The sequence below is a fragment of the Eptatretus burgeri genome, chromosome 6 (genome assembly GCF_056783735.1).
Source record: "Eptatretus burgeri isolate ZD-2024b chromosome 6, Ebu_testis_v1, whole genome shotgun sequence".
Lineage (NCBI taxonomy): Eukaryota > Metazoa > Chordata > Myxini > Myxiniformes > Myxinidae > Eptatretus > Eptatretus burgeri.
In genome coordinates this window covers 39064336-39085874 of record NC_140966.1, presented here as the reverse complement: position 1 = coordinate 39085874, position 21539 = coordinate 39064336, and the positions used below count along the sequence as shown (strand labels likewise).

The 21539-nt window shown below is 44.4% G+C and overlaps 1 protein-coding gene across 4 annotated transcripts in view; it reads right to left on the bottom strand.

The window, feature by feature from the left end:
- MYCBPAP (MYCBP associated protein) overlaps positions 1 to 21539 on the bottom strand; it is a 113093-nt gene that overhangs the window by 74722 nt on the left and 16832 nt on the right. For all 4 annotated transcript variants that reach the window (XM_085884635.1, XM_085884637.1, XM_085884636.1 and 1 more), the window contains exons 3-8: positions 16835 to 16973; positions 16145 to 16251; positions 12338 to 12551; positions 2534 to 2634; positions 1621 to 1718; positions 1246 to 1366 (exon numbers count right to left, since the gene is read on the bottom strand). In XM_085884635.1, coding sequence (XP_085740761.1) covers positions 1246 to 1366; positions 1621 to 1718; positions 2534 to 2634; positions 12338 to 12551; positions 16145 to 16251; positions 16835 to 16973 — 780 coding nt within the window. The remainder of the gene's footprint in view (positions 1 to 1245; positions 1367 to 1620; positions 1719 to 2533; positions 2635 to 12337; positions 12552 to 16144; positions 16252 to 16834; positions 16974 to 21539) is intronic.

Genomic DNA, 21539 nt, shown 5'->3' with positions numbered 1-21539 from the left:
GAACATTTATGGCGTTATTTGAAGATTGCAGTCCATCAAAGATCCCCATCAAACTTGGCAGAACTCGAGAAATTTTCACGTGACTAATGGGTGAACATTTCACCATCTCACTGTGTAAAGCTGGTAGAGACCTTCCCAAAACGTCTAGTAGCAGTCATTGCTGCAAAAGGTTCTTCCACGAAGTACTAACCTAAGGGGCTGAATACTGTCCCAACCAGTGAAATTTGATTTGTACATGTTTCTTTACAGGTATTGCGAACATGTAACCTCCTTCAACTATAACAGTGTTTAGTTTGATCTCTTCAGTTATTAATAAAAAAAGTTCATTTGGAAAAATTATTTCTACATAATTCATCTAAATGTGGCATTATTGGTAGGGGGTGAATACTTATGCAGGCCACTGTATGTAGTTGAAGGAGGTATGTTGATCGCAGTGATGGTAAAATGCATATAAATAAATAGGTTATTCAAAGTTGCGAGTTGTAGTGGATATAGCAAAATGTAAATATATAAATAGTTACAGGTGGTATGGCAATTGTGGAGATGGTGAAGTGTAGATAAATCAAGAAAGAATTCAAAGTGGTATGGAGGTACTGTAGATGTATGGTGTTGGTTTAATGGCTAGAGTGGTGGGTTTGGAATCTGAGGGTCCTGAGTTCAAATCGTGCTTGGCTGTTGAATTAATACCAAGTGGGGTTGACTCAGCCTGTTATCCTTCTGAGGTCAGCAAAATGAGTGCCAGCTTGCTGGTATCCTGTGTCGGAGTGGTGACCCATCCAGGATTGTGTCCAATAGCCAAAGTGACTGCTTCGGCAGCACCAATGCTCTGCACAGAGTATGGTACTGTAGTGGCGGTGATCAAGTGTGCGTTAAAAAAAATCAATAATCCAAAGTAGTGTGGTGGTAGTGGAGTTAGTACAGTGTATATAAATCAATGATGCTTCCTGAAAGCATATAGAATCCTGCATTATTCTCCTGGAACAACAAATTTGAAATTGCAAAATTCTGAAATAAAAGTTTGTGTCCAATGAGTTTTGGTTCTGTTCCTAAAATCATTTGATATACCTAATGCCCAGATGTGTATTTCATACTTGTGCTGAATACGAAAGAAATATGTGTCCAGTCATTTTTGAGTAGAAGTTACAGACAAATGGACAGACGCACTGAGAGCAGCCAAAATATTAGCCCCCAGCTAGGCTGTCGTCTGGTGGCTAAAAATAATTAATTATTTAAAGAAGAGCTTACCTGTGTGAGTGGGCTACTTAACCAGTATGCGGTTTCTCCAGCAAAGCAAATGGAGGGTCCTTGACTTGACTGCAAAACTTTGTCAGTAAGTGTGGTCACCAGCTCCTCCATAGGAAACCCCCTGGGGGTATGGCAGCATGCAATAAAGGCTTAGGTCATACAGTGGGCCTAATACTTCAAAATGCTGTTCTCGATATGTGTGGACTGTGGACTTGCATTGTCTGGCCGGAGTGGGGTGATTCTTTCCAACAATGAAGTTAAATAACACGTTGGAAGCGTTTGTATGCTGAGGTTGAATTATAGCAGACATAAGATCATAGTTTTTGTTTGTTTGTTTGTTTGTGTAGCATCAACTGCCAAACATACTCAAAATACCATTGATGTGATTCTGGATCCTTTTTCTCCTCCGATAAGGCAAACTCACTGGTTACATCTGGCTTTGTCGACTCGATCGCCTCCACCCCTGTCATTTCCTGTAACCACAAATGATCACACAGATGATCATCAAATAGCAGAGGAAGAAACATTCCCTTTAAACTATCTTGCCTCACATGTTGCTTCCCTGCTAAGCAACAACAACAACAAAAAGGGATTCATGCCAATCCACCAGATGACAGTGCTGTAATTTTCCTGTCTAATTTGACATGGACCTGTGAGCCACTAATTGTCATAAACTATAAGATCCTTATCCACTTTATTCCCCTTTATCTCCCTTTGCATTTAAAAACATCTTCCTTGTCAATTCTCCTTGCCTCGCTGTCCAGTATACAGGGTGTGAAAAGTACTACAACTGCCTATTTTAACTTATCATTATTTATTAAGTAATAAAGATATGGTATAACTGATTTTTCCCCCATTTTATACTTCAGTCAATACCATTTATTATGGAAATAATAAAATTCCATGTGAGCTCCTGCATTTGCCACACACTTTTGCAATATCACTGATAGGTTCTCCACTGACTTTTCCAGGAATTGTCTCAGAACATCACCAAGAACATGAATTTTATTTTTCAAGTTCATCTAGTTTTTGTTTTTGAATTGTAAACCTCTTCTTTGGCCCAGCCCCAAAGAAAAAAGTCCCATGGAGTCTGGACTTCATGGAGGCCATTCTGTAGGTATCATCTTGTATATTATCTATTGAGTGTTTTCCTCAATATACAAAAAAAAAGTTGCAGGACTAATGCCACAGACATTACAAGGTGATCAAGTTCCATTGGTGATCAAGCACGAAGCGCTTCATGTGCAGTGAAAAAGGGAGATAGAACCTTGGTGGATTCAATTCTTACGATGTGGTGATCAAGCAGGTGCAGGCCCTTTTCTTCCTTCATCTGACTGTAACCCTCATAACGGCGCATCGCAGGATTGGCTGCTTCCCTGCCAAGCATTCCTAGAGGAAAGATGAAGTAGAAATCAACAGGCTGTTAGATCAGCTCAATCTATAGATCTACCAAGCAGTTTGCAGTGGCACGGTGATCAAGAGTAAAACTGAGGATCACATTAAATTACTGTTACCACTCTCGTCTGCTTGGACTCGTATTTGTGGACATTTAAAATCTCAATATACTATTGTGTGCTTGCACTCAATGGCCAAATTCTAAATGTCTGCCTTCATCTATAGGGCACTGACTGCTTCAACATCAAAATTTGAAATGGGTTGCACTCAAAATATGTGGCAAATTTTACGAATGTTGACATCACTGCATTAATTACTTCTGCCACTGAAGGTGAATAAGGTTATGTTTTCACCCCTCTCTGCTGGGTGGTCGCTAGACTACCCTTAGTCTCAGGTTTTCCATCTGTTTGTATGTCTGTTTGTTTGTTTGTTTGTATGTAATGGACAGCTCTGGAGGCCAGAGGAGTCAACCAATTTTGATGAAACTTGACTGGTAGGTTCATACCAGGATCTAGTTGTATGCTGTTGAGCACCATTGCTATCGACGCCACCGTTGCCGAGCAACGGGACTTTGAAATTTTTGAAAAAAATCCGAAAAAATTTTTTTTTTAGAAAATCAAAAATCGCCTTCCACGCTTTTATGTGCACTATATAATCAACCTCTTTGTCAAAATTTTTCAGCCCGATCGGTCAAAAACTGTATGACCAGTATGCAATTATATTACTATATGCTTTCACCCCAACGTTCGCATTGGGATTCCCTAACGTAGGGTTGGGGAATCGAACACAAATGATGAATGGACAGTTGCTCGTCATGTTCCTATATGGAACAACGAACGGCAAAAATGCCATCTGATGTGTTCTCTTATCTACATATTTGAAATTCGCCTTAGATTAGTATTCGTCTAGCGACCACCCATGTCGCCTACCGGCTTGTCCGTTTGTAACTTGGTGAAATCTTCGATTTTGTCAAGTATGTTGGTCTGTTCCGTTTGTTGGTTTGTTTGTTTGTTTGTCCGGTCGTCTACAGCCCAAAAGGCTGGACCAGTCGTTCTTAAATTTTTACACCTGATAGGCAATCCACCTGAGACGGTCCGCGTCCAAACTCCGTCTTAATCGGACTAAACGTCACGACGTGACGTCACACAACGTGAAGACACATTTTTGGACATAACTCAGTGACCGGAAGTCGTAGCGACTCTGCACAGAGTCCTAGGTCGCTACGACTTCCGGTTGACGCCAAATTAAACTTCATTCAAATATCTAAATGATTACTAAATGCATCTTATTACAAATTACGCATAGTTTTTGCAAGTGTATGACATCAAAGTTTTGCCTATTGACGTCATTTAAAAAAAATATATTTACGCTCGTGTGGAGCCGAAACTACTGAAGCAATCATTCTCAAATTTTAACACGTGATAGCCAATCTTGCTGATCACGATCACGTCTGGGATCAAATCACGTCATAATCGCACTTAACGTCACGACGTTACGTCAAAATAAGGTGAAAACAAGCTTTTGAACATAACTCAGTAACCGGAAGTCGTAGCGACTTCCTGTTGACGCCAAAACAAACTTCAATGGAATATCTAAATGTTTTAAAATGCATGTTCGTACAAATTATGCACAGTTTTTGCAAGCGTATGACGTCAAAGTTTTTAGCTATTGGCGTGATTTAAAAAAATTCTATTCGTTCTACAGGTCACAATTCTTAACCGATTTGGATGAAATTTTAACAGCTGATAGAAATCCACAGTGCAAAAAAGATATGTGACTTTTGGTGATGTTCAAGATCAGGATCTGGATTCTGCATCACTTTATATTATCACCCATTATATTATAAACCAATGGGGAATTTTGTGAATTACACATGGCTATTTCTCAGCAGTTTTGCACTTATTATATTGAAACTTATACTGTCTATCTATGCATGTAATATTAACATGTGTACAAAGTTTGATCGAAATTGATCCAAGGTCAAGGTCAGGGTCACCCAAAACATGAAAAACACACATATAAATTACATATTTTTGTTTTACAACATATTTCAAACCTGATAACGGGATCGTAAAGCTGGTTGAAAAGCAATGTTCCTAGGTATTTTCAAATATTTTCTACGATCAGAATGAAGGCAACAAGCACCGATGATAAGTTGTTGAATGTCACATGGTGGCTTTAAATGAGTTGTGAAAATTTTCAATCTGCTGCCATTACCATGACAACGCGCGCCTGATAATTGTTATTTGTGACGTCGCGTCATTTTATTAATGTACGAACAAATAAACACCACACATTCCATGACATTACAGCTTGGACCACCACATCGAAAAGGTCAACTAATTCGCCAAGTGTCGTGCTAAGCACGATTTTTCATTTGTTTGTTTGTCTGTGTGCAGGATATCTCAAAAAGTGTGGATGGATCTGGATGGAATTTGGTGGGCAGGTTGAGTGTGTTACAAGGACGAACTGATTAGATTTTGGTGAAGATCCGGATCCGGTTCCAACTCGTAGAATTTTTTAAGCGATTCTTCACCATTGAGAGATAGGGCCAAAAACGATATAGTACTGTATAGCATGATATTTCAAAAATGTATTGGGTCCAATATGGTCTCGTGGATCAGACATTACGTGGCGGAGATATGCGCTCCACCGAGTGCCCTTCTAGTTATAGACATGTAATGCTCTTCAGTGAGCCTTAAATTTGAGTTCACCTCTTTAGTTTTCCCATCTGAACCAATGCCCATGATGTTGGGAGCCGAGGTTAAAATCCTAAGTTTTGTATTGATTTGTCTACTGTCTCCTGATGTCTCTTTAAATCGTGTTAAAGTACACTGATGTACATTAATGTCTTCCTCCTGTATATAATTTATATACAGGCTAGACCGTGAGTCTGAAATAAATCAAACAAGGATACAAGTCCTCATTGAGGACACCCCCACCCCCAAATGCACCTTGCAAATGGGATGAATATACAGGGTGAGTCAGAAGTAGCGCCCGATTTCTGTCAGTTGATTGTTTGTTTGCCATTTGTATTACAGTGTACAAGAAGGTAGAAATAAATGAATGACATGTTTATCTAACCATTTATTCAAGAAAAAAATATTATGGAACTGTACCAAGCTGTTTTACTTGCAATTTTCAAAGTGCCATCCCTCGTGATCGATGCACAATTGCAACCGAGCAGGCACAGAGCAGCACACACGTCTGCAGAGTTCGATATCAATTTCCTCAAACTTTGCAGTGATTTGAGCCTTCAATTCATGAATGGTACAAGGCTTTTCATGATAAACAAGGTCTTTCATGAGCCCCCAAAGAAAGAAATCTGGAGGTGTAAGGTCTGGGTAGCGTGTCAGCCACTTGATCGTACCGCGGCGGCCGATCTACTTTCTGGGAAAGATTTCATCAAGCCACTGACGAACATAACGTCCATAATGAGATGGAGCTCCATCATGCTGGAAATAACAGTCCTGATCTTGTACCCTGGGCCAAAAGAAGGTTTGCAGCATATCCAGGTAAATTTCTGCAGTGACAGATCCCTCAAAGAAAAAGGGTCCAATTATGCCTAATGGAGATATGGCTGCCCAAATTGTCACTCCAGGTAAATTTACCTCCTTCTCAACTCTCACTCTTGGGTTATTCACAGCCCAGTAGACACAATTGTGTCTGTTAATTGTGCCATGAAGCTCAATTTGGTGCAAATTCAGTAACTTTCAAAACTCGCAGCAATAACCTGCAAAACAAAATCAAAAATAAATAAATTACGAAAATTAATAATCTGCAAGACAATTATTAACATGACTTCCCAGAAAGAATCTGACAGCCGAAAAAACAGAAATCGGGCGCTACTTTTGACTCACCCTGTATTTACATTGAAATAAGTAAATAAATATGTCAGTAGTGGGGATGGTAAAGTGTAGGGAAATAAATACATAATCCAATGTGGTATGTTTCAAAGAGATGCCAACTTTTGGAAATCAGAATTAGGGAGGATTTGCAACAGACACCAAATAATGTGCGCGAAGCGCACATCTCGAGCGCGGAGCGCTCGACCCTTGCGGCGGGGTCCAGGGCCCGCCTTAGGGCCCTGGAAGCTCTGGGGTTCTAGACGCTCTCTAGTGCCCTCTGAGCCCTATTTTGGAGCATTTAACATGTTAAGAATTCCCACTTTTTGAACAAAAAAAGGGGAAAATTGTGCACTTTTTAATGTTACATGTATGTTAATATTAGTAAGTTAGGGGACAATCAAAGATTAACAAAAAGCACAAAAGAAGCAATATTTTTCTTACCTTACTGGCTGGTACTACTGCTGCTTGCTTTTTCCATGGCAGCTTTGCTGAGTGACAGCTGTGTGGCTCTTTTAGCCCTTCTGATTATGTCTTTGCTGTATTCTCTCTGGTAGCAAGGGGTGCTATGAGCTAGTTTTTCAATTAAGAGAGCTTCCAGGGTTTTGACACTCAAATTGGGACGAAATTCAGTATGATTCTTCCGTACAAGACTGAGTGCCCGCTCACATGATGCGTTCGAATGAGGAATGACCAAGATTCCCTTCATCACTTTGCTCAAATTAGGATACTTCTTGGCACCAGTGCAGGGATCTGTGAGCTGTGAAATCCGATGCCACTGCTCATCCACTCTCACTGTCTCAGTAGCAATTGTAGCTATGGAGGCGTCTGCCTGGTAGTGAGCGAATTCACTCTCAAGACTGTCTATGTCACTATCACCGCCACTGAACAGACAGGGGAATTTCTTGATGAAAAACTCCACACAGTCAAACCCCACTTCTTGGTGTAGCTTAACATCCAGCACCTGAGCATGCTTGGCTAATTCATCATCTCGCGGCCAGGTTTTGAAGATGTAATTGCAGGCTTTCACATAATATGAGCGAACTGCACTGAAGAAACCTTGGATGTCTGACTCACTCAGAGTGAAGGTGGATTTCTTGAGACTCCTTTGTTCCCTTATATACAGTTTGGCATCGTTCCCAATCATGAGGTCCTCATCATTCTTCTGATGATTTCTGTCAGAGAAGGGTACATTTACCAGAGCAACCGATGACACCGATGGTTTCAAAAACCGTACGAAGATATCTTTCAGAAGACCATTCAATTCTCCGTGCAGGAGATGAATACAGGGTTCGTCTCTTTGGAGCAGAAGATTCCCCTTCTCAAAAAGCTTGTTAGCATATCTAAGGAAGAAACAATAGAGTTTTGTTTGTGGAGACAAGAACATCCTGTTGACACGTTTTTCTCTAGATTCCTGCACAGTGTTTGAGGAAGATGCGCTTTTAGTTGTAGAACTCGTAGTACACTTAGCCGCAGGGCGATCATACTTGCGTTTACTGCCAGCAGAAGAGGTCAGACTCGTAGTACCAGATCCAATTTTACGTTTGAGGAGAGAGCTTGAGGTAGGTGCAGCCAAGGAAGAAGACCTCTGATTCGAAGGTTTTGCTGAGCTTCTATCAAGTGATTTGGCAAAAGCAGAACTTAACTTGGGTCCTTCTTTGCCTGTAGATGGGACTATCACAGTCTTTCTCGACTCTGAAGGGATCTGCTTTGTAGATGAATGTGATGAAGGGCCGGTGATGCTACCTGCTCTCAGCATTGGTTTTGGTGCTGTCCCTGCTGTCTTCTTCGCAGCAGATACCGCAGTGGTAGTGGTGAATGCTGCTCCACTAGTGCTTGATCCTGCAGTGCCAGTACTGGCAGTAGATACAGTGCCGTCCTTCTTGCTCGTTGTTAGAGTCTTGGCTACAGTTGGTTGCATTTTTCTTCGTACTTCTTCTTTGAAGAAGAGGCGAAGTGGCTCCCACTGTTCAATCAGCCTGTCTAGGCACTGACCAAGGGACAGCCACCTTGTTGCGACATGCTTCAGAATCTTGTGTGTCGGGGCATCACAGAGTTCTTGCAGTGCTTTCACTCCTTTGACGCGTTTACTACTTTTGTCCAAGTAGTAGTAAATATCGATGAGAAAGTCATCTAATTCAATGGGTAAGGCCTGAGCCGCCTTCTTGGCCGTATTGTGCATCATATGGCAAGGGCATCCCATGATGTAGCACTCTGGATTTTGTTTGTGGATATAAGCAGCGACTCCTTTGTGCTTGCCCACCATGACAGAGGCATTATCAGCACAAAAGGAAACACAATTTCCCCACGGAATTTTCCTGTCACTGAACTCATGATCAAGCAGTTTGAAAATGTTTTCTCCAGTGGAATCTTGTTTGCACGCAGGCAAACTTAGCAAACCTTGCTTCACAATCCCAGCACTGTTGTCATAGTACGAAATCAGGACAGGATATAGCTGGGCCTCACCACTGTCATTGCTACCGTCTGTAGCTAGGCTAAATGGAGCTAGTCTAGCAATATCGGCAATAGATGAAGCAGTAACATTTGACAACTCACCAATTATTGCTGAAGTTTTTGTTCTTGCACATCCATACTTTGAAGCAACTTTTGAATCTGGAAACATCTTTTGAAATAGAGGTCCAGCATGATCTGAGACTGATATGGGCAAGTTATGTTCCACAATAAATCCACTAAAGAGAAGTTCCGCTCGGGTAACATCCTCTTCCTCGCTTGTCCCTTGTTTGGTGAAATAATTCAGAAGTGTACCGGTACTCGTGCTCGAAGATCTCTCCTTTGCAATGTCTGTGTGCCGTTTGCTTCCAACGTGCTTCCGAATATCATCGCGACCTCCGTGCTCAACTGAAATATCAACGCTGCATACTGTACAATACGCATGATGAATTCCTCTTTCAGACTTTCGAATACACGGGTATTGGAGACTGTATTCGGTCTTGTACTTCTGAGACCATTTCTTGGTCTTCGTAAGCTTCTTTTCTGCCATTTCGTAATCAACATCGAGGGCTTGAAGCATCGGTAACTTCGAAGTCGATGTTCCACAGCTGCAGCGCGACTCATAGAACTCTAGCGGCTGTTAAACACCGCACGGTGGTCGCGACCGCCGGGCTGGTACGGGGCCCAGCTGCATGCAGTGAGCGTATCGCATGCATATACACTGTGCATACATACCGCATGCACTGTATTGCACACATACCGCATGCACTAAATCTCAGTGCATGATCGCATAAGCGAGATCCAGACCCAATGTTTCGCTGCTCCTCATTTGAATTTGCAATTTTTTACGTACAATTTGGTAGCAGCGAACGTTATGGAGTTACCACATGCTTTCCGTAGCAGACGATGCTTTTCATTCAATTCTCATACTAGTACATTCTGATTAGTGAACAGTGCAAAAAATCAAAATTTCGGGAGGATAAGGATAGTGATCGTAAGGGCGGGAGTTTGGGTGAATTTTCGGAAGCCTCCCGATGAAATCGGGAGGGTTGGCATCTGTGTGTTTGTTGAATTCTGTGATGGTGAAGTGTATATGCAGCAAATGAATAAGTGTGTGTGTGTGTATGTGTGTGTGTGTGTGTGTGTGTGTGTGTGTGTGTGTGTGTGTGTGTGTGTGTGTGTGTGTGTGTGTGTGTGTGTGTGTGTGTGTGTGTGTGTGTGTGTGTGTGTGTGTGTGTGTGTGTGTGTGTGTGTGTGTGTGTGTGTGTGTGTCATTGGTTGTTATCTCCATATGGAAGATGCGAGTTTCAGAAGGTGGAACTGAGTTCTCCCAGGTCTCGAAGTATCCACCTCCGTTTCTGTAAGTGTAAGGGATCATGATTCATGGAACAAGCAGTGAAGTTTTCTTGCTCTCAAAGTTTTGTTCCAAGGATTCTTTTCAGGATCATTACTGAGCCCCGGACAGCTTTGAATTGCAGTTCGTCTGTAGTAATATTCCCAGGGATAGTTTTTTGCTCACCTGAACTTTAGTCAACTTTAGTTAACTGAACTTTATGCGATTGAGCAGTGTCTGTAGGTGTGTCAGTCAGTCAGTCCGTAAACACTTCCAGTCATTATCGCTTGAACGAAACACACGATTTTGATGAAATTTGGCCACAAGCTTCATATGTAATGCCTAATTAAGGTATATTAACTGTATCAAAATCTGCGCTCATTAAGGGGGTCAACAGGTGGGTTTTTTTAACCACCCTCAGACTTCATCACCTGTAACTCCCCCCACCCCCCAAAAAATAGGTATTTGCTTTCTTGTCCGAAACTACAAACATGATTTTGATGAAACTTGAACACAACATTCTTCACCCATGTTCTACCAAAGGGTATCAACTGCATCAAAATCTGCGCTCATTGAGGGGGACTACTGGGTGGGGGGGGGGGGGGAGTTTGACCCCCCACAATAGGTATTTGTTCTTTTCCCCGAAACTACATACACAATTTCGATGAAACTTGACCGTAACATTCATCACCATGTTTGTAGCAAAGTTTGTTCACGGCATTAAAAAAAATTGCCTGTAAGGAGTGCTATGGACCCCCTAAAATAGGTATTTTCTTTCTTCTCAGAAACTACACCTGCAATTCTGATGAAACTTTACCACAACCTTCATCACCCGTGATCTACCAAAGTTTGTTGAGAGCATTAAAAAAAAACATAGGGGCAATACCCCTGGGTGCTCACCTGGTAGTGGCTGGATAAGATAACAAGGGAACCACCGGTAGGCATGGATGACCCACAAAATATGTAATGGAGAACAAAGTAAATACCGATGGATTATATTTTTAATGTCGTGAACAAACTTTGGAACATCACAGTTGATGAAGGTTGTGGTCAAGTTTCATTGGAATTGTGTGTCTAGTTTCTGAGAAGAAAGCAAATACCTCTTTTGGGGAACAACCCCCATAGACCCACTTTAGACTCGATTATTTTTTAATGCCCTTGAACAAACTTTGGTACATACACGGTGATGAATGTTGTAGTAAAGTTTCTTTAAAATCATGTGGAATTTCAGAGAAGAAGTTGAAAGTATTTGTGGATGGATGGACAGACGGACGAACGACACACCATCCCATAAGCTCCCCGGAACTACGTTCCAGGGGAGCTACTAAAAACCGGGGTCTCAGCGTGTCTACAGGGGGGTTGTCCCCCAAAATAGGTATTTGCTTTCTTCTCAGAAACTACACACACAATTCTGATGAAACTTGACCACCGCCTTCATCACCTGTGACGTACCAAAGATTGTTCACACCATTAAAAAAATTTGGGTCGAAGAGGTTCTACATGGGGGTTGCCCATCAAAATATGTATTTGTTTCTTCTCAGAAACTACACACACAATTCTGATGAAACTTGACCACAACCTTTATCTCCCATGATGTACCAAAGTCTGTTCATTGCATTTTTTTTAAATCCATAGGTATTTACTTTCTTCTCTGTTACATAGTTTGTAGGTAACCCATGCCTACCAGTGTCTATCTTATCCAGCCACTACCAAGTGAGTGCCCAGGGGTATTGCCCCGATGTTTAAATGGTGTGAGTGTGTGTGCATATTAACGATTTAATATTTCACTTGTTAAATTCATACATGGAAACAATCAACATATACAATCATTGCAAACGGTTGCAGTGATGGACAGAGAACAACCATTATTCAAAGAAATATGAAGGGATGGTTTCACTTGATATATAATTGATTGTGACCAACCCTACCTTGGTTGCATACTTTTTTGCACACCATCCCTACATACTTTTGCACTTTTTTAAGTGTTTTATTACGTCTTCTACTGAAGTTTCAAGCTGAGAATAAAAATTTTTTAAAATCACAAATGGAAGGTCATGTTCCAGCTCACTTGATAAGTAACCCTGATGTCTGCACCACTCCTCAAGATGTGTCTGCCAGCACTCCAGTGTTCGCCTTTGCCTCACAAGTCCATCTGTCTTCATGCTCTTGGTACGAGAACTCTGAAACAACCTCAGGTTTTCTGACAAGGTATTGATGTCTTGGCTCTTATATTTTCCAACCTTCTCCTTTGCCGTTAGCCGCAAGCGAAGTTCATCAACTGCCTTCAAGTCAGTCAGAATGATCAGTCTCAGCATTACCATAAAGCTCACTGAACATCACACAATCACCTTATAGTTAAGCTTGTGTTTTGCACTCTTATAACTTAAGTTACACAAGGAAATAAACAAGAATGTACACAGGGAATTTTGGTGCAGGAGGCCATTTGGCCCATCATACCTATGTTACACCAACAGCAGAAACCATCACCCATCCACGCACAAGCAACCTACAAATCCTGCCAATATGAACAATAAATTATTGAGCACATCCAGTTTATGAGTGTTGGTTCAAAGTAAACTTCTACTTTATATTGAATGACAGAGTGACAAATCATTGAATGTCTGTGCCGTGGTAATAAAATGGAACTGGCAACTCTTGTGCGGTCACATCAGAGCTGTGTGAAGCATTCTTGACTTTTTCATGACAGCAGTGAACGCTGTGTCACACTGGGGAGATGTGCTTGGTCATTAAGTTTATGATTTAAACCAAAATGTCCAAGCAGCTTAAATTAACCAGGGATTACCTGTACAGTTCAGCGATCTATTCTCTCACTCGGAAATGTGCTTGGATGGTACAAAATATTGAAATGTCGATGGGATTAGTAAAGGTTAACCATGAACAGGGAAATATCAGTTAATCTTAAACATAAGTTTACTAATCCAGTTCAGTGATATATTAGATCTACATAATACATAGATTGATGGATGATGGATGATCCTTGCGCCGTCAGGTACAAAAGGGCAGCCGAGGAAGTTTCATTAGCTACGGCCTAAAATACTGGATTGTTCACCACTCAGACAAAGAATTCTCCACTGGCTCACCTCACTCCAAGCAAGTTGGTACTCATTTTACCGACCTCGGAAGGATGACAGATTGAGTCAACCCACCTGGTGTTATTTTGGCAAGGCCAGGATGTGAATTCAGGACTTTAAGATCTGAAAGCCAACCACCTTAACTGTTACATAATACACATGTACAGTATATATATATATATATATATATATATATATATATATATATATATATATATATATATATATATATATATATATATATACATATATATACATATATACATATATATACATATATATACATATATATATATACATATATATACATATATATACATATATATACATATATATATATATATACATATATATATATATACATATATATATATATACATATATATATATATACATATATATATATATATATATACATATATATATATACATACATATATATATATACATATATATATATATATATATATATATATATATATATATATATATATATATTGTTACGGCTGTGGAAATTCGCATAACACCATGAAGGGCCCGTAAGTGAGATATCTCTAAGTACATGTGTAGTTAGCCCAAACCCGTTGTATAGAGGGGTTTTATGTGATTCATCCGGGCTGCGACGCTTTGAGTCAGTCGTTTTTCTGTTCTATCTTTATTTTGAACCAACCACGCCTCAACTGCCATCACACAACAACCACCTTAACCACCACACCAGCCATCGTCACTAACTACAACCACGCTCCAACCCTCAGACAACAACAACGCCAACAACCACGCTACCGCCACCATCTACGCTCCCACATCATCGCATCACCGCCATTCCCAAACGGCACCATAACCATCAAACCACCACCGAAAACCCTCCACCACCTTCACCTATCTCCTTCTACGGCCATTCCCGCACCACCTGTGGACGCTGAACGCCGGGCTGTCTCGGGCCCATTCAGCGATTGATGCCGAACGCACCGAGCCGCGAGCGCAAATGACGGCCTTTCCGAGGGGAAAACTCGGATCAGAAACGCTTCACGCCCACTTCTCCTCCGTCCAATTAGCGAGCGCGGGGCGGCTTGGCCCCGCCTCCAGGCGCCTGTGTGTGTGAAGTCGATATATGCAAATTCTAGGACCAGGGGAGGTTCACGCCCCCGTTTCCTCCGACCAATGGGCGAGCGTGGCTCCGCCCCAGAGGTCATTCTGATCCGAATATTTGCATACTAGCTTCTCCTGCCCGCCTATAAAAAGGCGAGCGCAAAGTGGCAGAGTAGCAGAGTCAAGTCATCGGTGGAGTCGCGAGGAGAGTGCGGAACTGAAGAGGGTCGGGTGAGGAGAGTGTGGAACGGAGAGGAGTTGCAGAGAGAGTCGGGCGAGTGAGAACAGAGGAACTGCAGGCAAGGGAGCTGGGTCCGAGGCCAGAACGACGGCGGTCGGCGACGAGGTTGCGGTGTGGGATCGCTCGTCTCGTCGCGGGACCCAAGCCAGCCAGCTATTCCCCCCCACCCCCCAGGGCATCAACAATCTCCCTTTCCCCCATGCTGAGATAGTGCAAAAAGGGGCCCCGTTCCCCCCCCCCACCCCACACGTGGTGCCAACGAAACCCGCCAAGGAGCACGGAGTCGGGGCACAGCCGCGCGGCCACATTTGCGGCTCGCCCGCCAACGCGTCACGAGGACGCGGGTAGGACCCCCCCCCCCCCGGTCTCGCGGACCTGGCCGCTCCTCCAGGTCACGCGTACATTTGGCCTACAGGCCTGTCTGCCCCCTTGTCTATGAGGGTGGCTTCTTCTCTTTGCTTTTGTGTAAATGTGTGTTGGCGCCGTCTGTAAAGTAAAGCTGTATAAGTGTTGCCGTGTGTGCGCGTAGTCGGTATTATCTCTGCGTCGTTGTTGCTTTTATTGTTTTGGTTGCTATATGTGCATTTTGACTGTATGGCTGTATATACGTGCTTTCCGTGTGCCGGGAAATAAATGTGCATTGTGTGAACTGTTTTTCCGTTTCGCTTCGTCTCCTTCCTTTTAAGTGAATCTCCATCCTGCTTCACATAAAGGGTTCGTAGTGGGTGCAAAGCACCCGGTAAATAATCTGAACCGTCGAGGTTGACGATAACACCGCTCGGTTATCCCGATAGTAGGGAACGGGCCGCCCAAGCGGCTCGTGTCCGGAGTCGACCTGCGGCGAGGTACGATCGCCCGGTTTACCATCCGCGTGGGTACTTAGGTAGGTCGAGTTTGGCGAACAACCCTATCCTACGCGGGTGGCCGATTGGCACGATTGTGGTGAGGTCAAAAGGCCCACCCGTGACTGGCTCCGGGCGATAGTTCCCGGAGGGTCACGACTGAATTGCACGTCGCCCACCGGACGGACCGCGATTCGAGTTACGCTGCCGTCCGCACGCCGGCGGGCGCGAATTCGTAACAATATAATGGTAATGCCACTAAAAGTACAGGATATCCATCATTCAGGTTAGCAGGAATGTAAATAATGCAAAAGAAGAAAACTGAAAGAGATCCCTTCAAGTTGCATGCTGTGCCAATTACATTCATTTTTTTTACATTTTGTGTTTTTTTTACTTTTATGATTGCCTCGACTTCAAATTTTCAAAACTTTTTACAAGTCAGGTTGTCACGTTGAAATACAACTTTTGCTTTTAAATGTATGTGCAAGAACTTCAACAATCATGATGTCACCATGACAACAGCATCAGCCAACCCCCAAACAGCCATCAATTTATTTAAGCAAATTTGAACCTGCAAATTTAAAAGATAATGGAAGCCTTCTTCTACTCACTCGAGTCTCTCCATGAGCCACTGCCTCAACAATATAGTCCTCCACACTTCCCAGAATGCTGTGCGGTAGGAAGTCGCCATCCTCGTCAAATGCTGGACCAACACAGCCTGTGCAAACGTGCACTCACATTATTGTTGTTTTTATTTACGAGTGCATTGTATCATTGATATATTTCTGTCGTATGGCATTCTGTTGTAAAATTTGAAACAACACTCTCCAGGACGATTAAAAATGCAAAAGTCACATCGACTGAAATCACTAAAGAAGACAATGGATGATTAACATATCAGCATCAGAATGATGTGAAACAGGTGGCCATTAAATGAACATGCACTCGATTATAAGATTAGCAACAGTAGTAAAGATCATAGAGAGACGTGGGCGATGAATCCATGAGATGGTGATCAGTTGACAATTTTGAGGGCCTGGAGTGAAGAGCAGATATATAGTGAGGAAATTTTAGTGGGATCGGCTGGGTGGTTGGGGAGGAGGGGGTGGGGGGGGGAGTCGGGGGTTGGGAGGGAGTTTGTTGTAAACAGCTGTTGTTAATAAATGAGAGGTAATGACTGCAACTGCCATCATGGTTGAGAGATGCTTGGCATGATGTTACAAATAAAGCATTATTACATTATCATCCAATTATTTGCTCCACGGATAATAAAATATCAAGTCTTTATAATGATATTATACCAGTTTTACAAAGAGGGACAGACTTGTCAACCACTTGGTGATTCTTCTGCTTTAAGCTCTTTGCTTGTGTTTGGACCCTTTTCACCATCACTTGACGTGCTGCTGGAGGCATGACCGATTCCAGTGCGAGGTTGTGAGCCTGGAAGCCATAAGTTGGGTGCACATTGTTACTGTAATGAATCATTGAAGCTTAATAAAGTGAGGCTTGTTAATAATAAACCAAAATTTTTTAAGTAAAGCAATCGTTCAGGTAGAGTCTTAAAACTGAGTAGATGACTGAGCACTTCTGTTAATTTTCTTATTGTCCAAGACCCCCTCAATCTCTGTGTAAACTGTAGGGAGATAGACTGATATCCTAACATTTTGAGATATCCTGCTCACAGAAAGACAAACAGGGGTGAAAACACAACTTCTGTCCACCTTCAATGATGAAGGTAATTAAACTCTTTCTAAACACTCACACACGCAATCAGCTTCAAGGGAGCATAGCGTCTCCCTCCGTTCCTGAAGGAGGCCATTCAGCTGCTCGCACCGGGACCCCACACGTTCTGCCATCTCGCCCCCATTGTCCTCCACTACCTCAATGTGTGTGTGCTCGTCCTTAACCCCGTCTAATTCACCCTCTATCTCCCGTGTCTCTGCCAACTCAGTCACCTCATCACCCATTACCTCCTTTGTCTCAATTATCATTTCTGCCGTCGTCACCTCGTGTCTTGTCCTACAGTCTCCCGTGTCTCTGGCAATTCCTCTATTTCCTTTGGTGTCCTTGTTACTTCCCTCTTTTCCATTCTTATTTGTGTCTCCTTTATTAGGGTTTGCCCTAATTGTTCTTTCATCCGTTGATAACCCTCATTTATTTGCTTTTACATCCCCATTAGTTGCCTCATCTTCCTGATTCTCGCCCACGTGGTTTGAAACGGCGGCTGAAAGCACTCGCCTCGTGTCGTGCCGTTTGTTGCACCATTAATAGCGGCCCGCTCACGACTCGTGCCGTGCTGAAGTGCGGCTGCGCAGCCATCTTGCGACTCCGTTTGCCGGCAAAGTCCGTGCTCAGTATATGGGGTTGAGCTCCCCCATTGATTAAAATTACAACAAGTACCGTCCCGGGCCATGGATTCTACATTATTACAGATATTCATTTCTACCCCCGGCAGCCGCTCGTCTTGAAACTCCATCTTATTTCTAGGCAGGAATTAATTTTGCTCACTCGTAATTTGGAGGGAACGGGGGGGGGGGGGGGGGTTGTTTGTTTCGCACACCCCTGGTCCGACTCCCGTAAATTTAGTTGGAGACCAAGGTGGATTTGAATCCCACACTCCTGTATACCAGTGTTACGAATTTCGGTCCGCCCGGCGTGCGATCGGACACGTAACTCAAATCGCGACCGCGTCGCCCACCGGAACGGACAATTCAGTCGTGACCCTCCTTGGAACTACCGCCAGGAGGTTGTCACGGGTGGGTCTTTCGACCACACCACAATCATGCCAATCGGCCACCCGCGCAGGATAGGGTTGTTCACCAAACTCGACCTACCTCAGTACCTGCGCGGGTAGTTAAACGGGCGATCGTACCTCACCGCTGGCCGGCCTAGGACATGAACCGCTTAAGCGGTCCATTCCGTGCTTCAGTGATAACCGAGCGGTGTTATCGCCGGCCCCGACGGACGTGATTATTTACCGAGTGCTTACACCCCTCCTACCAATTCCTTACGTGATGCAAGATGGAACTTTCAAACAAGGGAAAGGACGCAACGAAACGGGGAACAGTTCAACAAGCACATTTATTGCACACTCAGACAAGCATGTATTTTACAGCCATACAGAAAATCATGCACGTATAACAGTGAAAGCAATGAAAGCAAGCAAAGGCAGAGTTACAACCGAATAAAGTGTCTTTATTCCACACGCACACTTAGACAATTCTACTTATAAGACGGCGCCACCACATGCATTTACACAAAAAGCAAAGAAATAGCCACCCTCCAAGACAAAGGTGGCAGACAGGGCCATGGACCAAATGTACGTGGAACCTGGATAAGCGGCCAGGTCCACGAGACCGAAGGGTCTTACCCGCGCCCTCGTGGCACGATGGCGGGCAAGCCGCGATGTCAGCGTAGCTGCGCCTGGCTTCGTGCCCCTGGCGTGGCCGGTGAGCTCTCTCGGGCGTTCTCCACGCAGGCACGTATTTCACCGTCACCACAGTTGGGGAGGGGAACGTACGGGGTTACCGGCGTTTTCTTAGCGCAGAACTCGGTAAGGGAGAGGGAAATTGCTGATGCTCCGAGCTCCTTCCTCTCCGTCGATCAGCCCCCGTCTGCCTCAAAACTTCAGTTCCGAGCTCCGTCTCCCGACTCTGCCCTCCTGACACTGCCGCCGTCTGCCTCTTCAAGCTCCGTCCTGTTCTCCGACCCCTCCAGACTGCCACTCTCCAGACCCGACTTGAGTGCCACTCTCCAGACCCAACTTGAGTGCCTCACCAACACTGCACTCGACTCGACTGCCCCGTCACCAGACTCTCCAGACTGCCTCGAGCTGCGCCGTGCTCGTGCTTATATAGTCTGGGGGAGGAGCGCATATGCAAATTTGTGGATCACAGCGGGGTTCGGAGGCGGGGCTACACCACCTGATGCTCAGCCATTGGATGGATGAAAAGTGGGCGTGAATCATTCTTGATCCGTTTTCTCCTTCAAAAGGATCCCATTCACAACCCATGGCACGACGTTTGGTAGAAAGGCGAAGGTGGTGGGTGTTTGCTGTGGTGATTTGGGAAGGGTGTTGGTGGTGGCGATTTGGTTGTTGGCGGGTGTCGTTTGAGAGTGGGGGTGAGGCGATGTTTGCGGGGTGGGGTTGTGGAGGTGAAGGGGGCGAAGGTGGTGGTGGCTTTGTGTAGTTGTTTGGGGGCGTTGTTGGTGGTGGCGATTTGGTTGTTGTGGATGATTGGTCCAAAATAACGACATCAAAAGAAAAAAGGCTATCTGAAAGGATCGCAGCCCAGTAAACACGGCAATCCCCTCTAAACAACGGTGGGGAAATCTAACAACACAATTACTTATCGTCATAACTGATCGAAGGTCCTTTATGGTGGTCTGCAAATTTCCACAGCCGTAACAGTATGTTCAATTAGAATGTGAGTACATCTTCAAAGTATGTACAATTCGAATTCGAGTCCATCTTCAAAGTATGTACAATTAGAAGGTGAGTACATGTATAAAGTGTGTACAATTATAATGTGAGTACATCTTCAAAGTATGGTAACGAATTTTGGCCCGCCAGGCGTGCGAGCGGCCACGTAACTCCAATCGCAACCGCGTCGCCCACCGGACGGACAATTCAGTCGTGACCCTCCTTGGAACTACCGCCAGGAGCCAGTCACGGGTGGGGGTTTAACCTCACCACGATCGTGCCAATTGCCCACCCGCACAGGATAGGGTTGCTCGCCAAATTCGACCTACTTAAGTACCTGCGCGAGTAGTCGAACGGTCGATCGTACCTCGCCGCTGGCCGGTCTGGGACACGAACCGCTTAAGTGGTCCGTTCCGTGCTTTAGTGATAACCGAGCGGTGTTATCACCGGCACCGACGGACGTGATTATTTACCGGGTGCTTACACCCTTCTACCAATTTCTTCCGTGATGCAAGATGGAACTTTCAAACAAAGGAAAGGACGCAACGAAATGGGAAACAGTTCGGCAAGTACATTTATTCCACACTCAGACAAGGCAAGCACGTATTCACAGCCACACAGTAAGAATGCACGTATAACAGTCAAAGCAATGAAAGCAAGAATTACAACCGACAACAAGCAAAGGTTTATTTACATGCACTTGAACAGTTTCTACTTTACAAGACACGACGCCACAACACGCATTCAAAGAAAAGCAAAGGAAAAGACCCCCTCAAAGGCAAGGGAGTCAGACTGGGCCCGTAGGCCTAATGCGCGTGGAACCTGGATGAGCAGCCAGGTCCACGAGACCGAAGGGTCCTACCCGCGCCCTCGTGGCGCGATGGCGGGAAAGCCGCAATGTCAGCGTAGCTGCGCCTGGCTTCGTGCCCCTGGCGTGGTCGGCGAGCTCTCTCCGGCGCTCCCCGTCTGCCTTTCCCGTCAGCTTCGAGCTCCGTCTCCTGACTCGACTGTCCCGCCGACACTGCAGACTTGACTTCCACTTGACTTCCCCGCTCCAAGCTGCGCCGTGCTCGCGCCTATATAGCCCGGGCGAGGGGCGTATATGTAAATTTCTGGATCTCAGCGGGTTCGGAGGCGGGGCTATGCCACCCGATGCTCAGTCATTGGATGGATGAAAAGGGGGCGTGAAGCCTTCCTGATCCGCTTCTCGTGGCGAAAGGAACGCATTCACAACGGGTTCGGAGGCGGGGCTATGCCACCCGATGCTCAGTCATTGGATGGATGAAAAGGGGGTGTGAAGCCTTCCTGATCCGCTTCTCAGGGCGAAAGGAACGCATTCACAACCCATGGCCCGGCGTGTGGTAGAAAGGCGGAGGTGGTGGGAGTTTGGTTGTTGGGGGGCGTCGTTTGAGAATGGCGGTGAAGCGATGTTTGCGGGGTGGAGTTGTGGAGGTAAAGAGGCGAAGGTGGTGGTGTTTGAGTTGTTGGGGGATTATTGGCCCAAATAACAATAGAGAAAAGAAAAAGGGCTAACTCAAAGGATCACAGCCCTGTGAACACGGAAATCCCTCTAAACACGGTGG